The sequence below is a fragment of the Aegilops tauschii genome, chromosome 2, assembly GCF_002575655.3.
Source record: "Aegilops tauschii subsp. strangulata cultivar AL8/78 chromosome 2, Aet v6.0, whole genome shotgun sequence".
NCBI classification, from domain to species: Eukaryota; Viridiplantae; Streptophyta; class Magnoliopsida; order Poales; family Poaceae; genus Aegilops; species Aegilops tauschii.
Window position 1 is genome coordinate 37,860,346 of NC_053036.3, and position 21,060 is coordinate 37,881,405.

Genomic DNA, 21,060 nt, shown 5'->3' on the forward strand with positions numbered 1-21,060 from the left:
GGGGGTTAAAATAAAGATGACCCTTGAGTCTGCAGAACCCAAGGGAAAAGGGCTCAGGTAGGCAAATGGTAAAACCAAGGTTGGGCCTTGCTGGAGGAGTTTTATTCAAAGCGAACTATCAAGGGGGTCCCATAAATCACCCAACCGCGTAAGGAACGCAAAATCAAGGAACATAACACCGGTATGACGGAAACTAGGGCGGCAAGAGTGGAACAAAACACCAGGCATAAGGCCGAGCCTTCCACCCTTTACCAAGTATATAGATGCATTAATTAAATAAGAGATATTGTGATATCCCAACATAAACATAATCCAACATGGAGCAATCTTCGTCTTCACCTGCTACTAGCAACGCTATACGAGGGGCTGAGCAAAAGCGGGAACATAGCCAAACAATGGTTTGCTAGGATGGGTGAAAGGGTTAGAGGCTGACATGGCAGTATGGGAGGCATGATATAGCAAGGGGTAGGTAGCGCAGCATGGCAATAGAACGAGCAACTAGCAAAGCAAAGATAGAAGTGATTTCGAGGGGTGGTCATCTTGCCTGAGATCCTGCAAGGAAGAAGAACGAGTCCATGAAGAAGACAAGCGGACGTAGTCGAACGAATCCTCACAACTCCGGAACGAAACCGAAGCTAACGAGAGAAGCAACCCGGAAAGAAACAAACAACATAGTAAACAACCATCACAGAAACATGGCATGATGCACAATCAAGCATGATGCATGTCCGGTTTAATGAGGCATGGCATGGCAAAGTGCAACAAACAACACTACAAATTAAGTGGAGCTCAATATGCAACGAGTTGCATATTGACGAAACACCACATCAATTATTTAGTTCTCTCTCATTTATGTACCCAACAATATTAAATGTTGATTAACATGGCAAGAGGTGAGACATAAGTAAACTACACATTTTAGGCAATTTAAATGAGGCCGGAACAACAAACAACAATTCCGGAAAATCCTCATATGCATATTTTGAATTTGGTACTGTTCTGCCATAAACACAATTTTAATGTTGTTAAACAGCAAAATGAAGTGCACCATGTTAAACTAGGCATTTTTCTACCCCATTTGCATATAAAGTTTATTAAAATCCGAGTTACGGTTAATTAGTTATGAATTAAATCATTTTGAACATGGCATTTAAGCAAATTTAAACAAACAGCATTTTAAACATTTTAAACATGGATGAGAGTGGCAAATTATTAATCTACACAAAATTCTAAGCATTTTACATATATAAATTATTTACAAAAGATGCACGGTTAATTAATTATTAATGCATGAACATGAGGTGTTTTCTGTAAAACTGCAAATCCTCGGATAATTACTAAAATCGCCGAAGGAAAAAAAACAAGAACTGGGCCGAATCTAACTGGCCCAACAGTGCAACAGGTTTTGGTGGCTGCTCACATCGGGCTCTCGGGCCGGAAGCGGAGAGGCGGCTGGGCCTTCCAGGAGCTAGGCGCGGCAGGGGAGGTCAACGCGCGCGGACATGCGGTCGTCCTCCTGCTCGAAGCAGAGGATGCAGGGGGCGATGACCACGGCCGGACTTGAGGACGGGGACGGCGAGGCGAGGTGGAACGGATCCAGGTGGAGGCGACCAGGAACAGGGCGCGGGCGCGGATCCAACGGAGACAAGCTTGAGGCGTCGGCCATGGGAGCTCCAAGGAGGGCGGTGGCTGTTGCTGTTTCCTGAAGAAGGAAAAGACAGAGAGAGGATTCAGAGAGGGAAAAGATGAAGGGAAGCAGAGAGAAGGCGAGCAGGAGAAGGACGGGAGGAGGAGGCACGACGACCTGGAGACGAACAGGGCTCGAGCGTTGCCTCCCTGGCACGAGATGCAGAGGAGGTCAGCCAGCAGATGGGAGCGAGGGGAAATCCCCGGATCCGACGAGGGAAAGGGCCAGGACTGGCCTGAACGGGTCGGGGAAGTGCCGAACTTGCCCGAGATGGTGGTGGAGCAAGGATGAGGCGGCACTGGAAGCTCGCACGGACGTCCATGGCGCGGGACGCGGGGCGGCGAAGGAGCAGGAGGCTGACGAGGTCCCGTACGGGCGGCTTCGCGGATCCATCGGGGACGAACGGGTGACGGCGCGCACGGGGAGGCGGCTGCTGCTCGGAGGCTCGGCGAGGGGTGGATTGGCTGCTCGGGGTCCTGTTGGTGGGTGGAGGAACGAGGAGAAGGGGATCCCGAGGTGGATCGAGAGGAGATGGATCCAAGGAAGAGGAACGGTGGTGGCTGGTTGGCTCGATGGATCCCGAGGGGGATTTGGTAGAGAGTGGCGGCGGGCACGAGGATGGATGGGACATCTCCCTAGAAGTTAGGGTTTGTCCATATTTAGATTAGGGGTCTTTATATAGGGGAAGAAAGGGGTACATCTGATTAAAATCAGACGACTGAGAAAATATAGGTTAGGACGTCCAATGAAGAAAACGGAGATGTTTTGTACATGTTTGGGGATGATCCGAATCCAACGGTAACAACAAACCGGGTCGGGTATGGGACAGCTTTCGGACGCGCGGGAGGGGATCGCGGGCTGACGAGAGAGGTTAGTTGGTTTGACAAGAGGGAACCGAAAACACGGTTGGTCTCGGAACGGTCAACGAAAGCAAGGGGGAAACACGGCAACTATGATCGGATGCATGTTTTTTTAAAACAAAGACGACAACGAGTGTCGATGCAATGTGAATGATGCGATGATGAATGCAACAAACAAATAAACACATGACGGTCAGGCAAAACATGGCAGGCGTCTGGAGCGTCGGTCTCGGGGCGTTACAGACGGCAGCCTCACACCGCAGCCGAACCAGTGAACCCTCGTACTCCTCTCTCCGCGGGCTTCCACTACCGCGTCTTCCCCGGCTCCGCGTCGTCCCCTTCCTAGGCCTCGCGGCGTGATCAACGTGGTCAAGGAACGGCTTCCATCAGACGTGGACTGTACGTGGAGAGGCTGACAGCTGGGTCCACGGCCGCAGCAAGGAAGTGCCTCCTTATTACGCGCAAAATAATTATTCCTCCACCTGACAGCGGGGACCCACTGGACGGGCCACCGTATTTCGTGAAAAAATGTTTCCTCCTGACTGCTGGGACCCACCAGCTACATCTTTGCACGCAAGGAAGTGCGTCTGGGCAAAATAATAATATTTCGCCCCCCTGACTGCTAGGACCCACTAGCTACATCTTCGCAGGCAAGGAAGTGCCTGACAGTCGGGACCCACCTGGTCGAAGCGTATGTATCGTTGTCATTCTGGTCGCGAACGTGTACGTACATACTGATCGATGTAGAGGCGCGCACGTGTCGTAGTAGAGGCGCGCACGTAGCATGTACACGTACGTACAGCGGTCAGTGTGCAAGAAAGAAAATACGGCCACGTACGTACGTACGGGCAGGGTCTCGAACGCCTACTCGCGCATACGTACGGCCAGGGCTCGTGTACATGGTTGGGTCGGAACGGAGAAACAACGTCGTCGTCGTGTTCATGGGGAGCCAACTGGCTGGGTCGGAACGGAATGCGTCGTCGTGTTCATCGGGAGGGCTTGGATGGAACACCCGATGGAAACGAGGCCTGGTGTACCGCAGAACGGAGGAAACGGCCTGGTGTTCGACCGCCACGTTCGAAACGGGATCCTGTTCATCGGGAGGGGTCTGGCGTACCGCAAAACGGAGGAAACGGACCTCCTACGGTCGAAACGGGGGTCCTGTTGATCGGGAGGGGTGTGGCGTACCGCAAAACAGAGGAAACAGACTTGTGTTGGAGCGCTACGGTCGAAACGGGGGTCCTGTTCATCGGGAGGGGTGTGGCGTACCGCAAAACGGGACTCCACGGGATACTGTTCATCTCCACCGTCGACCCCCTCCAGCCTCCACGGGCTACTGTTCATCCACCGTCGACCTCCTCCAGCCTCCACCTGTGACTGTTCATCCACGGGCTCCTGCTCATCCAGCCTCCACCGCGCGCTACTCCACCGGCTACTGTTCAACCAGCCCTCTCCACGGGCTCCTGTTCAACCACCCCTCCACAGGCTACTGTTCATGCAGCCCTCCACCGTCTACTGTTCATCCAGCCCTCCACGGGGTGGTCCTGTTCATCCTGCCCTCCATGGGGTCCTGTTCATCCAGCCCCAACCGGCTCGATCGATTGAGGTCCTGTTCATCCAGAGGCAACACCACGGGGTCCTGTTCATCCACCCCACCGGGAACTATTCATCCAAACCCCCCCAGCAACGCTCACTGTTCATCCAGAGGCAGCATCGATCGGCTTCAGTTAGCAGCAGTAGCGAAGGAATCGCTCGATCGGGTTCAGTTAACAGCCATCGATCAATCGCTTGGGTTCAGTAACGCGTAGCCTGCAGTGCAATCACTCGGGTTCAGTTAGAGTCCAACGCCTCGCACCCACACGCGTGCGTGTACGAGAGAAACGCACATCGCTCGGCCCCAACCACCCACCGTAACCAGGAACACCCCGATATTTTCCTCACCCTCGCTTCTACCACGGTTTTTTCCGTCATGGACGGCCCAAAGAATGTCATGCAGCTGCGTCTCCGGCCCGCCCAGGACGAAAAGCCCATTTTCTGTCATGATTTTTTGTCATAGAAGTAGGACCCCACCACATCTATGATGATACCGGGTTTTGTCAAGTATCATCATAGAAGTGTCATAAGTATGACAGGAAAAAAATTCGTTTGGCCCAAAATGTCACGGATGTGTCTTTTTTTGTAGTGAATAAACTAAACGATAATAGTGCTAAGCTAACGGATGGGTCTTGTCCATCACATCATTCTCTAATGATGTGATCCCATTCAGCAAATGACAACACATGTCTATGGCTAGGAAACTTAACCATCTTTGATTAACGAGCTAGTCAAGTAGAGGCATACTAGGGACACTCTGTTTGTCTATGTATTCACACGTGTACTAAGTTTCCGGTTAATACAATTCTACCATGAATAATAAACATTTATCATGATGTAAGGAAATATAAATAACAACTTTATTACTGCCTCTAGGGCATATTTCCTTCAGTCTCCCACTTGCACTAGAGTCAATAATCTAGATTACATTGTAATGATTCTAACACCCATGGAGTCTTGGTGCTAATCATGTTTTGATCGTGAGAGAAGCTTAGTCAACGGGTCAGCTATATTTAGATCCGTATGTATCTTGCAAATCTCTATGTCTCCTTCTGATGTCTACTATGCAACTTTATTCTTGTAGACACGTGTTGGACCTCCAAGCCCAGAGTTTTGTAGGACAATAGCAATTTTCCCTCAAGTGGATGACCTAAGGTTTATCAATCCGTGAGAGGTGTATGAAGATGGTCTCTCTCAAACGACCCTGCAACCAAATACAAGAAATCTCTTGTGTCCCCAACACACCCAATACAATGGCAAATTGTATAGGTGCACTAGTTCGGCGAAGAGATGCATGGTGATACAAGTGTAATATTGAAGGTAGAAATATATTTTTATAATCTGAATAAATAAAAATAGCAAGGTAGCAAATAGTAAAAGGGCACAAAAACAATATTGCAATGCTTAAAAAGGAGGCCTAAGATCCGTACTTTCGCTAGTGCAATCTCCCAACAATGCTAACATAGTTGGATCATATGATTATCCCTCAAAGTGCAGCAAAGAATCACTCCCGAGTTCCTATTAGCAGAGAACAAAAGATAGAAATTGTTTGTAGGGTATAAGACCACCTCAAAGCTATTCTTTCCGATCAATCTATCCTAGAGTTCGTACTAGAATAACGCAAGCTATTCTTCCCGATCGATCTAATCAAGAGTTCATACTAGAATAACACCAAAGCAAATTCATATTCATAATACTCAATCCACACAAAGAACTATAAGGAGACCCCAAAGTTTCTGTCGGAGAAAAATGTGCATCAACCCCAATGCATAGATTACCCCAATATCACCGCGGGAACCCGCGAGTTGAATGCCATAACACATATCAAGTGAATCAATAGGATACCTCATTGTCACCTCAAGTATTCATATTGCAAGAGATATATCATGTGTTCTCATCTCTGAATATTCAATCCGACAAGACAAAACTTTGAAGGGTAAAGATTCAATTCATCATAACAAGAGTAGAGAGGGGAGAAACATCATATGAGCCGACTATATTAACAAAGCCCATGATATTGATCACGAGAGAGAGAGAGAGAGATTAAACACATAGCTACTGGTACAAACCCTCAACCTCGGGGGTGGACTACTCCCTCCTCATCGTGGTGGTCGCCGGGATGATGAAGATGGCCACCGGAGATGATTCCCCCCTCCGGCAAGGTGCCGGAACGGTGTCTAGATTGGATCTCGTGGATACAGAGGCCTTGCAGCGGCGGAACTTCTCGTCTAGGGCTACTTCTGATGGTTTCTCTATTTATAGGATTTTTTGGCGTCGGTTTCACACGAAGATGGGCCTCGAGGTGAGCACAACCCGCCGGGGCACGAACAGCCCACCAGGCGCGCCCTGGTGGGTTGTGCCCTCCTCGTGGCTAGTCTGGCCCTCCCACAAAGCTTCGGGGGTATCTTTTGTTCCAAAAAAAATCATCAAAAAGTTTCGTCCAATTCCGATAACTTTTATTTCTGCACAAAAAACAACACCACGGTAGTTCTGCTGAAAACAGCGTCAGTCCGGGTTAGTTCCATGCAAATCATACCAAAACCATATAAAATTGTTGTAAACATGGCATTAATACTTCATAAATTATAGATACATTGGAGACGTATCAGCATCCCCACGCTTAATTCCTACTCGTCCTCGAGTAGGTAAATGATAAAAGAAATAATTTATGAAGTGTGAATGCTAGCAAAGTGCATAAGTTTGATCAATGATAATTTTAATCACTTTTCCTAGCATCATAACAACAACTCTTTATCATAAAACTCATCATTACAAAGTAGCAATTGAATGTGAAATATTTGATGTGAAATGCTACCTATCATATTCATCACATTCTTCTCTTTTGTAGCATGGACATATGGACTTTTATATGGTTCAAAGCAATAGTCTAGTTTTGACATGAACTTAAATACTCAAGCATATCAACAAGCAATCATGTATTTCAAAATATCAACGCTAAAATAAGTTATCCCTAGCCCATCATGCTCAATCATTGATCCATTCATGAAACACACTCGCATATTAGCTACATCCAATGCTCAAGTCTGATCATAGTGCCTCCTAGTTAGTGTTTTATAAGAGAACATGGAGACTCAAATTAAAAATAAAAATTGCATAAAGTAAAAGAAAGGCCCTTCGCAGAGGGAAGTAGGGATTTGTAGAGGTGCCAGTGCTCAAAGCGAAAATTTAGAGATAAAAACATTTTGAGAGGCATACTTTTACCACCAACGAAAACGACTTAGAGCTCCCAACACTTTCCATGCTAGATATATCATAGGTGGTTCCCAAACAGAAAATAAAGTTTATTCCTTTTCCACCATACTTTCACTTTCCATGGCTAACCGTATCCACGGGTGCCCTCCATACCAACACTTTCCAAGGAATTTATTATTTGACCACATAAAGTAAATTCATTTTTCATTTCGGGACTGGGCATCCCTAATACCTTTGCCTTACTCTCGTGCAATGACAAGTGAATAAACACTCATCGTGAGAATAACACATCTAGCATGGAAAATATTGGCCACCCCTCACCGCCTCGCGAGCGGTACGAGCACACAAAAGAGAAATTTATTTTGAAAATTAGAGATGGCACGTACAAATTTGCTTAGAATGGCAAAATAATACCGCATATAGGTAGGTATAGTGGACTCATGTGGCAAAACTGGTTTAAAGGATTTTGGATGCACAAGTAGTGATCATACTTAGTGCAAAATGAAGGCTAGCAAAAGATTGAGAAGCGACCAACCAAGAAACGAATAATCTCATAAGCGAGCATTGAGCATAATTAACACCGAATAATGCACCATAAGTAGGATGTAATTTCATTGCATAACTATTGACTTTCGTGCTTGCAGAGGGAATCACAAACCTTAACACCAATATTCTTACTAAAGCATAATTACTCATCAACATGACTCACATATCACATCATCATATCTCAAAACTATTAACACCAATATTCAAAACTTTATCAAGGTATGTGCTTTGTGAAAGTCCAATTAAGCGTCTTGATCTATCTCTATAGATCTTGATGCCCAATATGTAAGCAGCTTCACCGAGGTCTTTCATAGAAAAACTCTTATTCAAGTATCCTTTCATGCTATCCAGAAATTCTATATCATTTCCAATCAACAATATGTCATCCACATATAATATTAGAAATGCTACAGAGCTCCCACTCACTTTCTTGTAAATACAGGCTTCTCCAAAAGTCTGTATAAAACCATATGTTTTGATCACACTATCAAAACGTTTATTCCAACTCCGAGAGGCTTGCACCAGTCCATAAATGGATCGCTGGAGCTTGCTCACTTTGTTAGCATCCTTTGGATCGATAAAACCTTCTGGTTGCATCATATACAACTCTTCTTCCAATCCATTCAGGAATGCAGTTTTGACATCCATTTGCCAAATTTCATAATCATAAAATGCGGGAATTGCTAACATGATTCGGACAGACTTAAGCATCGCTACGGGTGAGAAGGTCTCATCGTAGTCAACTCCTTGAACTTGTCGAAAACCTTTCGCAACAAGCCGAGCTTTGTAGACAGTAACATTACCGTCAGCGTCAGTCTTCTTCTTGAAGATCCATTTATTCTCCATGGCTTGCCGATAATCGGGCAAGTCAACCAAAGTCCACACTTTGTTCTCATACATGGATCCCATCTCAGATTTCATGGCCTCAAGCCATTTCGCGGAATCTGGGCTCATCAACGCTTCCTCATAGTTCGTAGGTTCGTCATGGTCAAGTAACATGACCTCCAGAACAGGATTACCGTACCACTCTGGTGCGGATCTTACTCTAGTTGACCTACGAGGTTCAGTAGTAACTTGATCTGAAGTTTCATGATCATCATCATTAGCTTCCTCACTAATTGGTGTAGGAATCACTGGAACTGGTTTCTATGATGAACTACTTTCCAATTCGAGAGAAGGTAATATGACCTCATCAAGTTCTACTTTCCTCCCACTCACTTCTTTCGAGAGAAACTCCTTCTCTAGAAAGGATCCATTCTTAGCAACGAATATCTTGCCTTCGGATCTGTGATGGAAGGTGTACCCAACAGTCTCTTTTGGGTATCCTATGAAGACACATTTCTCCGATTTGGGTTCGAGCTTATCTGGTTGAAGCTTTTTCACATAAGCATCGCAGCCCTAAACTTTAAGAAACGACAACTTGGGTTTCTTGCCAAACCACATTTCATATGTAGTCGTCTCAACGGATTTAGATGGTGCCCTATTTAACGTGAATGCAGCCGTCTCTAAAGCATAACCCCAAAACGATAGCGGTAAATCAGTAAGAGACATCATAGATCGCACCATATCTAATAAAGTGCGGTTACGACGTTCGGACACACCATTACGCTGTGGTGTTCCGGGTGGCGTGAGTTGTGAAACTATTCCGCATTGTTTCAAATGAAGACCAAACTCGTAACTCAAATATTCACCTCCACGATCAGATCGTAGAAACTTTATTTTCTTGTTACGATGATTTTCCACTTCACTCTGAAATTCTTTGAACTTTTCAAATGTTTCAGACTTATGTTTCATTAAGTAGATATACCCATATCTGCTCAAATCATCTGTGAAGGTCAGAAAATAACGATACCCGCCGCGAGCCTCAACACTCATCGGACCGCATACATCAGTATGTATTATTTCCAACAAGTCTGTTGCTCGCTCCATTGTTCCGGAGAACGGAGTCTTAGTCATATTGCCCATGAGGCATGGTTCGCAAGCATCAAGTGATTCCAAAAGTCCACCAGCATGGAGTTTCTTCATGCGCTTTACACCAATATGACCTAAACGGCAGTGCCACAAATAAGTTGCACTATCATTATTAAACTTATATATTTTGGCTTCAATACTATGAATATGTGTGTCACTACTATCGAGATTCGATAAAAATAGACCACTCATCAAGGGTGCATGACCATAAAAGATATTACTCATATAAATAGAACAACCATTATTCTCTGATTTAAATGAGTAACCGTATCGCATCAAACAAGATCCAGATATAATGTTCATGCTTAACGCTGGCACCAAATAACAATTATTCAGGTCTAAAACTAATCCCGAAGGTAGATGTAGAGGTAGCATGCTGACAGCGATCACATCGACTTTGGAACCATTTCCCACGCGCATCGTCACCTCGTCCTTAGCTAATCTTCGCTTAATCAGTAGCCCCTGTTTCGAGTTGCAAATATGAGCAACAGAACCAGTATCAAATATCCACGCACTACTGCATGCATTAGTTATGTACACATCAATAACATGTATATCAAATATACCTTTCACTTTGCCATCCTTCTTATCCGCCAAATACTTGGGCAATTCCGCTTCCAGTGACCAGTCCCTTTGCAGTAGAAGCACTCAGTCTCAGGCTTAGGTCTAGACTTGGGCTTCTTCACTTGAGCAGCAACTTGCTTGCCATTCTTCTTGAAGTTCCCCTTCTTCCCTTTGCCCTTTTTCTTGAAACTAGTGGTCTTGTTAAACATCAACACTTGATGCTCCTTCTTGATTCTACCTCCGCAGCCTTTAGCATCGCGAAGAGCTCGGGAATCGTTTTATTCATCGCTTGCATATTATATTTCATCACGAAGCTTTTGTAGCTTTGTGGCAGTGATTGAAGAACTCTGTCAATGACACTATCATCAGGAAGATTAACTCCCAGTTGAGTCAAGTGGTTGTGGTACCCAGACATTCTGAGCATATGTTCACTGACAGAACTATTCTCCTCCATTTTGCAGCTGAAGAACTTATTGGAGACTTCATATATCTCAATCCGGGCATTTGCTTGAAATATTAACTTCAACTCCTGGAACATCTCATATGCTCCATGACGTTCAAAACGTCGTTGAAGTCCCGGTTCTAAGCCGTAAAGCATGGCACACTGAACTATCGAGTAGTCATCAGCTTTGCTCTGCCAGACGTTCACAACGTCCGGTGTTGCTCCTGCAGCGGGTCTTGCACCTAGCGATGCTTCCAGGACGTAATTCTTCTGTGCAGCAATGAGGATAATCCTCAAGTTACGGACCCAATCCGTGTAGTTGCTACCATCATCTTTCAACTTAGCTTTCTCTAGGAACGCATTAAAATTCAAAGGAACAGTAGCACTGGCCATTGATCTACAACAACATAGACATGCAAAATACTATCAGGTACTAAGTTCATGATAAATTGAAGTTCAATTAATCATATTACTTAAGAACTCCCACTTAGATAGACATCCCTCTAGTCATCTAAATAATCACGTGATCCATATCAACTAAACCATGTCCGGTCATCACGTGAGATGGAGTAGCTTTCAATGGTGAACATCACTATGTTGATCATATCTACTATATGATTCACGCTCGACCTTTCGGTCTCAGTGTTCCGAGGCCATATCTGCATATGCTAGGCTTGTCAAGTTTAACCAGAGTATTCTGCGTGTGCAAAACTGGCTTGCACCCGTTGTATGTGAACATAGAGCTTATCACACCCGATCATCACGTGTTGTCTCAGCACGACGAACTATAGCAACGGTGCATACTCAGGGACAACACTTGTACCTTGAAATTTAGTGAGAGATCATCTTATAATGCTACCGCTGTACTAAGCAAAATAAGATGCATAAAGGATAAACATCACATGCAATCAAAATAAGTGATATGATATGGCCATCATCATCTTGTGCCTTTGATCTCCATCTCCAAAGCACCGTCATGATCACCATCGTCACCGGCTTGACACCTTGATCTCCATCGTAGCATCGTTGTCGTCTCGCCAACTATTGCTTCTACGACTATCGCTACCGCTTAGTGATAAAGTAAAGAAATTACATGGCGATTGCATTTCATACAATAAAGCGACAACCATAAGGTTCCTGCCAGTTGCCGATAACTTCTACAAAACATGATCATCTCATACAACAATTTATATATCATCACGTCTTGACCATATCACATCACAGCAAGCCCTGCAAAAGCAAGTTAGACGTCCTCTACTTTGTTGTTGCAAGTTTTACGTGGCTGCTACGGGCTTAGCAAGAACCGTTCTTACTAAAACCACAATGATTTTTCGTCAAGTGTGCTATTTTAACCTTCAACAAGGACCGGGCATAGCCACACTCGATTCACTAAAGCTGGAGAAACAGACACCCACTAGCCACCTGTGTGCGAAGCACGTCGGTAGAACCAGTCTCATGAACGCGGTCATGTAATGTCGGTCTGGGCCGCTTCATCCAACAATACCGCCGAATCAAAGTATGACATGCTGGTAAGCAGTAGGACTATTATCGCCCACAACTCTTTGTGTTCTACTCGTGCATATAACATCTACGCATAGACCTGGCTCGGATGCCACTATTGGGGAACGCAGTAATTTCAAAAAAAATCCTACGATCACGCAAGGTAAATCTAGGAGAAGCATAGCAACGAGCGGGGAGAGTGTGTCCACGTACCCTCGTAGACCGAAAGCGGAAGCGTTATATCAACGCGGTTGATGTAGTCGTACGTCTTCACGATCCGACCGATCCTAGCACCAAACGTACCGCACCTCCGTGTTCAGCAAACGTTTAGCTCGATGACGTCCCTCGTACTCTTGATCCAGTTGAGGCCGAGGGAGAGTTCCGTCAGCACGACGGCGTGGCGACGGTGATGATGAAGTTACCGGCGCAGGGCTTCGCCTAAGCACTACGACGATATGACCTAGATGTGTAACCGTGGAGGGGGGCACCGCACACGGCTAAGAGAAACTTAGATGTTATCTAGGATGCCCTCCTGCCCACGTATATAAAAGAGGGAGGGGGAGGCCGGCCGGCCCTAGGGGGCGCGCCCAAAGAGGGGAGTCCTACTAGGATTCCACTTTGGTGGAAGGGGGAAGAAGGAAGGAGAGGGAGAGGGAGAGGGAAAGAGGGGCCGCGCCCCCCCTCCCCTACTCCTATTCGGACTTCCCTTGGGGGGGCCACCTCCTGGCTGCTGCCCTCTCTCTCCCCTAAGGCCCACTAAGGCCCATTACTTCCCTGGGGGGTTCCGGTAACCCCTCCGGCACTCCGGTTTTACCCGAAACTTATCCGGAACACTTCCGGTGTCCGAATAACATGGTCCAATATATCAATCTTTATGTCTCGACCATTTCGAGACTCCTCGTCATGTCCGTGATCTCATCCGGGACTCCGAACAACCTTCGGTCATCAAATCACATAAACTCATAATACAAATCGTCATCGAACGTTAAGCGTGCGGAACCTATGGGTTCGAGAACTATGTAGACATAATCGAGACACATCTCCGGTCAATAACCAATAGCGGAACCTGGATGCTCATATTGGCTCCTACATATTCTAAGAAGATCTTTATCAGTCAAACCGCATAACAACATACATTGTTCCCTTTGTCATCGGTATGTTACTTGCCTGAGATTCGATCGTCGGTATCCTCATACCTAGTTCAATCTCGTTACTGGCAAGTCTCTTTACTCGTTCCGTAATGCATCATCGAGAGGGCCCAGAGATACCTCTCCGACATTTGGAGTGACAAATCCTAATCTCGATCTATGCCAACTCAACAGACACCATCGGAGACACATGTAGAGCATTTTTATAATCACCCAGTTACGTTGTGACGTTTGATAGCACACTAAGTGTTCCTCCGGTATCCGGGAGTTGCATAATCTCATAGTCATAGGAACATGTATTAGTCATGAAGAAAGCAATAGCAATAAACTAAATAATCATAGTGCTAAGCTAATAGATGGGTCTTGTCCATCACATCATTCTCTAATGATGTGATCCCGTTCATCAAATGACAACACATGTCTATGGCTAGGAAACTTAACCATCTTTGATTAACGAGCCAGTCAAGTAGAGGCATACTAGGGACACTCTGTTTGCCTATATATTCACACATGTACTAAGTTTTCGGTTAATACAATTCTAGCATGAATAATAAACATTTATCATGATGTAAGGAAATATAAATAACAACTTTATTATTGCCTCTAGGGCATATTTCCTTCAACCACCACCTCCCCCGGTCGCCGAAGAAGAGGAGGGGAAGGCCGAGGCCGCCACTGCCGCGACGCCACCTCTGCCAGCCGGCTGCCACGGTGGAGGAAGCCGCCCGCAGCTCGACCGCCCGCAGCCCGCTCCTACCGGATCTGGATCGAGCCGACGCCATCACCACACCAGTCGAGCACCACCGAAGCACAGCCAATCACGCCACCAGCACGCCCGTGCGCCATCACTTGCGCCAATGAGGGGCCACGCCGCGGGGCCCCGCGAGAACTCCACGACCAGATCCAGGTCTGCCGGCCCGCGTCAGCCCTCCCGCATGTGGCGAACGAAGATGCCCCGCCGGCGCTGGCTAGGCTTCGCCCGGGCGCACCCTCTGGCGGCGGCAGGAGGATGAGGAGAGGAGAGGTGGTGAGGCGGCCGACGGCTAGGGTTCCTCCCCTGCCGCCCGCGGGAGCGCCAGAGGAGGAGTCTTTTTCGTCCACGAACCCTTGGCCGGCTTTCTCGAGGTCGCATCCCCCAAACCCACACTCCGTCTTTAGATCTACACGGAGACGTATCGGCGGTGGCTTCGGACCTGAAGCCGAAGCCGCGTCTCCGACGGCGGAGGCGGCGGATCTGGTGTTCCAGTGAGGGCATTGGCGGAGTAGCAGAGGGGTTGAGGCGGCTGTTGCTGCGGATGCGCTCCCTGGAGTTGGATTCATGTCTTTTAATCGGTACTAGCAAAATGTCCATGTGTTGCACAGAACATCAAGATGCATTTGTATGAGTAGTTTATCTTGTGGGAGAAAAGGATGAATAAGGGAAGGCCTTATTTGCAAATGTGGAGAGGGGTGTGGGTATCTTTTTGCAAAATTGCCATAGTTTCTTCCTATCCGTCAGATATAAAACAGACGGCCTATATTGAAAAATGACAGACACACCATCATCATCAACTTGAGTTTTTTATAGGAGTAGAGATGAGCTATCACTTCCAAAAATAATATGTAGCGGTGGACGGAGTGGATACGGTTTCTAATCCGAAATATTCCAGGATTGGAGCAGTAGCCGGACTATATTATATAGCAGTCATAAAAAGGCAGCCAGCCTTTGTTAGTTCGATCTCGTGGACTTTCACCGGTTCATCAAGATCCAAACGGCGTCCACAACGATCCAAGGCAGAATTAGATCTGTTTTGTTCCCCCTGCCTGACACCCCAACCTTTGGGGCCAACGGCAATGGAGGCAGAGGAGGGTGACCGCATTAGCCTTCTCCCTGACTGCCTGCTGGGCAACATCGTCTCCCTCCTCCCTGTCAAGAACGCAGCCTGCACCATGGTTCTCTCCCGCCGCTGGCGACGCATCTGGCCGTCGGTGCCGCTCGACCTAGACCTCGACGGCAGCAACAGGAATCTTGGCTCCGACGGCCACTCAATCTTGCGCATCCTTTCCTCCCACGGAGATGGGCCTATCCGTCGCTTCCACGCCACCGTCTCCGCGCATAAGGCGACCTCTAGCTGGCTGCAAATCCTATCCAACCAGCGCATCGACGACAGCCTCGTGCTCAAGTTCGTGCCGCACGCCGCGCACCCGCCGCTCCCTCGCGACCTCCTAAGGTTCAGCGCTAATGTTCTCCGACATTTGGAGCTGCATTGCTGTTGCCTTGACCCCCAACTTGGAGTAACTCTGCCTTTGCATAGCCTGCATTATCTGCACCTGTCCAATGTGGTGATTCCCGAGACGTCGTTGCACTCTATGATCGCCGGCTGTCTAGCCCTGCGGAAGCTACAGCTCTTCAGAGTCCATAACCTTCGCCGCCTCGTCCCTTGCTCACGTAATCTCGTCGAGGTGTACATCAGGCCACACGTCCCACTTGAAAAGGTCTCTTTCAGTGGAACACCTAATCTTGAAAGCATTGTGCTCTTATATGCGGACATATGGCGGCTATGTCCCGACATCTTTGTAAAAGACGCCCTTCCTCCTAAGGTCCGAAAGGTTGCTCTCACACTTCCAATGCTGCACTCGCCCAACTTTGTGATTACGCCTAAGGTATATATACCTACATGCTTAGCTTTGATTTTCGGGTTCCATGTGCATATAAAATTCATGCAAGTGTTTTTTTTTTTTTTGATGCAGAGGTCAGTATCCATCATTACAACACTGATCCTCAACATGAAATTTAGTGATGGTGAAGAACTGAGGAAGGCTGCCAACATGTTAAGCTTGTTCCCCTGTTTGCAAGTTCTTCAGATTTGGGTATGCAATGCCCTTCTCAAGTTTCAGCGTCTATTTTTCTAGACTAAAAGAGCCTGGCTTAAATCATTTGCCAAATTCTCTCTGTGTACTTACCAAAAAATTAAATTTTCCTTAAATCACCACTAGATATTTTGTTTTCATTTATTTGCATGTTTGTCTCGAAAATTTATTTTCTATTTGGGCAAAGTATACTACTCCTTAATCGGTATCTAGTTATCTAGTTTTACGGAAATCACCACTACATATTTTGTTTTCATTCTAAGTTTGGAGAACTAACTGTAGATCTGATCATTTGATTGCTTTAGGCAAGTTTTAGAGGTGCCCCTTACTAATCTAAGTTGGCAAGTACGGCACCAGAGTTTAGCTCAAATATGTCTTAAAATGCTAGGTAAACTTAATATGCATGGTGCACAAGCTCGCGATAGGATTTTTCCTTCCTTTATCTTTCACACACATTACATTCCTGTGTTCACTTCCTTTCTTTTTTTTAAATCCATTTTTCTGATATTTTTGGAAAGAAAATTCAGTGCACAAGTAGTCTGTTGAAACTACTTAACCTTATCAGTTTTGCTATGACCATAAACGCACAAACAGAACCATTTATTTTTTTACAAATTCATTTTTTCTTAGCGTGCTTTGCGATGGGAGAAAAAAAGTTATAATCTTCAATGGCCATGACCACATTTCGCTACATCACTGAGATACACTACCACTCTCATCTTTGCGAAATTGCGAACAATTTTGAAAATCATGAACATTTTTTTAAACTCATAAACATATCTGAAATTGTGAGAATTGTTCAAATTCTTGAACATTTTTACAGATTGTGAACATTTTCTAAAATCATGAACATTTTTTGAATTCATGAACATTTTATACTATTTGCAAAATAGAAAAAAATTATGAACATTTTTCTTGAAGGGGCGAACATTTCTAGAATCGATGAACATTATTTTGGAAGTTAGTGGAACAATTTTTGTAATTCACAAACAATTTTTTGATTTATCGAACATTTTTTGAATCAATAAACTATTTTGCAAGTCATGAACAGTTTGTTAATTTTTAGGATATTTTTCAATTCGTGAACATTTTTTGAAATTCAAAATTTTTGTTCAATTTCATTAATATTTTTTAATACGTGAACTTAAAAAAAATCATGAACATTTTTTTCCAAAATTGCGAACATTTTTTTGAATATGCAATTTTTAAAAAAATTCCCAAACATTTTCTGAATTGACAAAACATTTATTCTAAATTCACATTTCTTTTCATTTTTGGAACTTTTTTAAGTCCGAAATTATTTAAAGTAGAAAGAAGAAAGACGAAAAAGGAAAACGACAAAAAAATTAAATAACAGGCTGCTCAGACATGGACCGGCCCATGCAGGGATTCCCTGTGTGAAACATTTTTTATCACTTATAAGTGACATTGGTGGGTAATATATTGCAACTTTTGGGTCAATTTCGATGACGTATCGCCAGAAGCAATAGCCGCTTTATTATTAAGTTAGAGAGTTAAGATTACAAATTGTTTTTTTACCAGGATTGTTCGGCACAAATGTGCTATTTTCTTGAAATATTACTCCTTTCCCATTATCTAAGGCGTGTAAGATTTTGGCACGGAAATTAGAGCATGGCTGGTTGTTACTCAGGCGCATGGTTATTAACGATTCCTCCATGATATCCTACCAGACGTGGTTGACTGATCCATGAAAACAGTAGATGGCCAGGTCCATCTAGGGCACCAAGCGCTAGTTCTAACTGGAACCCATGATTAGTGATCATTTCCGACTAGTCGTAAGAGAGAAACTAGTGCGGGCTAAGAGCTAGCAAATACAAAACCAACAATATGCTTTTTGTATCATATATAATTTTTATTTTGTTAGTTTTGTTGATGGTCAAAGTTCGACCCAAAATACGAGGGGGCCTAGCTAATAAACCCGGATGGAGGTAGTAACACGCCTTACATCTTGGGATTTTCTGGAAAAGCTTAGGCTCCTATTGTTTTGGGAAGGAGGGAGTAAATTAAAGAGTGCTTTAGTGCGAACTGAAAATATGTTACAAGGGTTGTTCCACTGACTGATTTTTGGCTGGGTAATTGTTGATTTTGGAGTTACCTTGTTTATAGGACAAAAAATATATGGTTCTAAGGCTTTACAGCTGTAATGTCCATGCCGTTCCAAATTTTTAGCTGGTTACCTAAGTTAAACTGGCATCTAGAATATGAATGTTTTCTACTTATTACTGTTAGTTGGTTCATTGTAGCATATAAATTTTTACATCATTTTTTTATTAGATTTTAGAATAGCTTAATTGATCATTTGTCTTAATGGTCACAGTGCCTCGCTTTTGAATGGACGGATAAACATGCGTTTGGGCAGTGGCAACCAGCAGCTGATACAATTATGTGCCTAAATGAGCATCTCAAATACGTGGAACTTCATGGGTATTATGGCACTATAGGGGAGGTGCAATTTGCAAGTTTCCTTATGGCTGGAGCAAAAGCTCTCAGGGCCATGCAAATACTGCACGGTAGTAAATTGAGGGATGAGCGTATCAACACCATGAAAAGTTTAATACTGAAAGGTGGCAAAGCTTCGTCAGAAGCTCAACTTAGCTTTGCATGGAGGAGCGACATACCTACTGTTCGAGAGGACCTTGATAGTTACCTGCGCCAAGTTCGTATTATTTGATTGCAGGAATTGTATTCCATACTTTACAGTCTAAACTAGTTAATTGCACGTATGTTTCAATTAATTCAGTCATGTTATACACAAAAATAACAATTTTGAAGTGTTTCAGTTCATATTGAAGGAAAAGGATGGTTAATGATGAGACCTGGCCTCGTGCCAGTATTTGCAGAGAATGGCATATCAATGTCGGCGTCGTATCTTATGAACCCGCACAGTACATCCGGGTGTCTGTACTGTGCATAGATAGATTCACTCGTTATATGCATGTAACTAGGCTTAGTTGCTGCACACACACACATGCTGCGGACTTGACCTGTTGCTGCCAAAACCGACGGCTGTTTTCTTTAATTTGTTTGGGTTTATCTGTGACAAAGCTCAAGAAGCTGCATGTATATATGATGTGATTGATTGGCGGTGATTTACGCAGAGCAATGAATTGCCCTAGAGTGCTACTGCAATTTCAAGGCATGGCTGGCAGGAACCATAGCTGTGCTTGCCTTTCTCATGTAAGCCTTCTTCTCTGCTCATCTCCTCTGGTTTCACTTTCACGGACTGTTGCGCGCTGCCTTTTTGTTCGAATGCCCAGCCCATGTTCTCGATCAACTCAAGGGTGATAGTGTCTGCTGTAAGGATCGGACATTCGTAGTTAATCGATGAATAAACCACGTTATTATAAAACCGCTTGTGCCCAACTTGCCATTACGCTACACATACGTTTCAGCATACGCTGGACGCAGAGACGGGTGCCACGTCATCCTCGCGAGCGGGTCCAGCCGGACCGCTTAAATCAGATCGTGGCCGCTCGGGATAGTCAAATTTCCCCTCCAACCCGAAAATCCCTGACCCTTGTTTGGTTCGGGGGGAATTCGAGATGGAAAATGGGAGTTGAGGGATGAGGAGATTAAAAGTTCACCGTTTGATTAGAGGGAACGGGAGTTTAAGTGGGAAGGGGAATGGAAGTTGAGGAAGCCAATTCCCACATATTTCTTCTCAGGGGGTATCCTGTTAATTCGCGAGCAGAGTTTTATCCCACGCTAATTCCCATCGTATACCAAACAAGGGAATGGAAGTAAAAATCTATTTCCCATGATTAATCCCTTCATAAACATCCTTGTGCAAACTCCCATTCCCCTGCCCAAGTGTGTACCAAACAGGCAAATCCTCTCCGACGCCGGTGACAGCGTGGGCTCTCTCCACGGTCGCGGCGTGAACCGCACGCACCGCGCAGGTCGAGCAGGGCGAGGCTGCGGGCCGCACGCACGCACAACGCCGGCGGTTGGGAGCAGCGGCTGGACGATGTGCGCCGCACGCACGCACGACGCCGTCGGCTCGGAGCAGCGGCTGGACGTTGTGTGCCGCACGCACGCATGACGCCGACGGCTCGAGGTTGTGCGCCTCAGGCACAGACACAAGCACGGCGCCGGAGCTCGGAGACCACGCCTGTGATCCTAGTGCACTCCAGGGATGGACGTGCTGGAGGCTCTCCACAGCAGGCTTTTGTGCTCTCGCCGAGTCGGCGGCTCTGATGTGGATTGGATTGGTGACTTACCCATTCCGTGACTTTGGCACTGGACGTTTCAAAAACGGGTTTGCTGTGGCACTGGAGTTCAGTAGTTGATCCTTTGACAGTGGAAATTCTCAGTTTATTTGCTATGTTGTGCTGATGAACTGAGATGCCATACAATGTGATGTTAGCTTGTGCCAGAATGCTATGCAATGTAAGATGTTCTGAATGGTATGCATTTTTATTCTATCGGGCATGTTCTGGATGAACTTTTATAGCTTATGAACGATCTTTTGCAGCTTCTGAATGCTGGTAGTTCAATTGTAAACTTGTGACGCCCCCGATTCAATCATACACTAATCATGCACGCAAACGTGTACGATCAAAATCAGGGACGCACGGGAAGATATCACAACACAACTCTAAAAACATAAATAAGTCATACAAGCATCATAATATAAGCCATGGGCCTCGAGGGCTTGAATACAAG

At 45.4% G+C, this 21,060-nt stretch overlaps 1 protein-coding gene across 1 annotated transcript; it reads left to right on the plus strand.

Moving 5' to 3' along the window:
• Positions 1 to 15,357: 15,357 nt before the first annotated feature.
• On the plus strand, positions 15,358 to 19,066 carry LOC141040696 (putative FBD-associated F-box protein At5g56440). Its single transcript, XM_073506814.1, has 3 exons — positions 15,358 to 16,167; positions 16,255 to 16,374; positions 18,713 to 19,066. The coding sequence occupies exons 1-3, from the start codon at positions 15,358 to 15,360 to the stop codon at positions 19,064 to 19,066; spliced, it is 1,284 nt and encodes a 427-aa protein (XP_073362915.1).
• The last annotated feature ends 1,994 nt before the right edge of the window (positions 19,067 to 21,060 follow it).

Coding starts and splice junctions, on each gene's coding strand:
- LOC141040696 (XM_073506814.1), top strand. CDS start 15,358: ATGGAGGCAGAGGAGGGTGACCGCATTAGCCTTCTCCCTGACTGCCTG. Junction 16,168..16,254: donor ACTTTGTGATTACGCCTAAG/GTATATATACCT, acceptor TTTTTGATGCAG/AGGTCAGTATCCATCATTAC. Junction 16,375..18,712: donor TGCAAGTTCTTCAGATTTGG/GTATGCAATGCC, acceptor TAATGGTCACAG/TGCCTCGCTTTTGAATGGAC.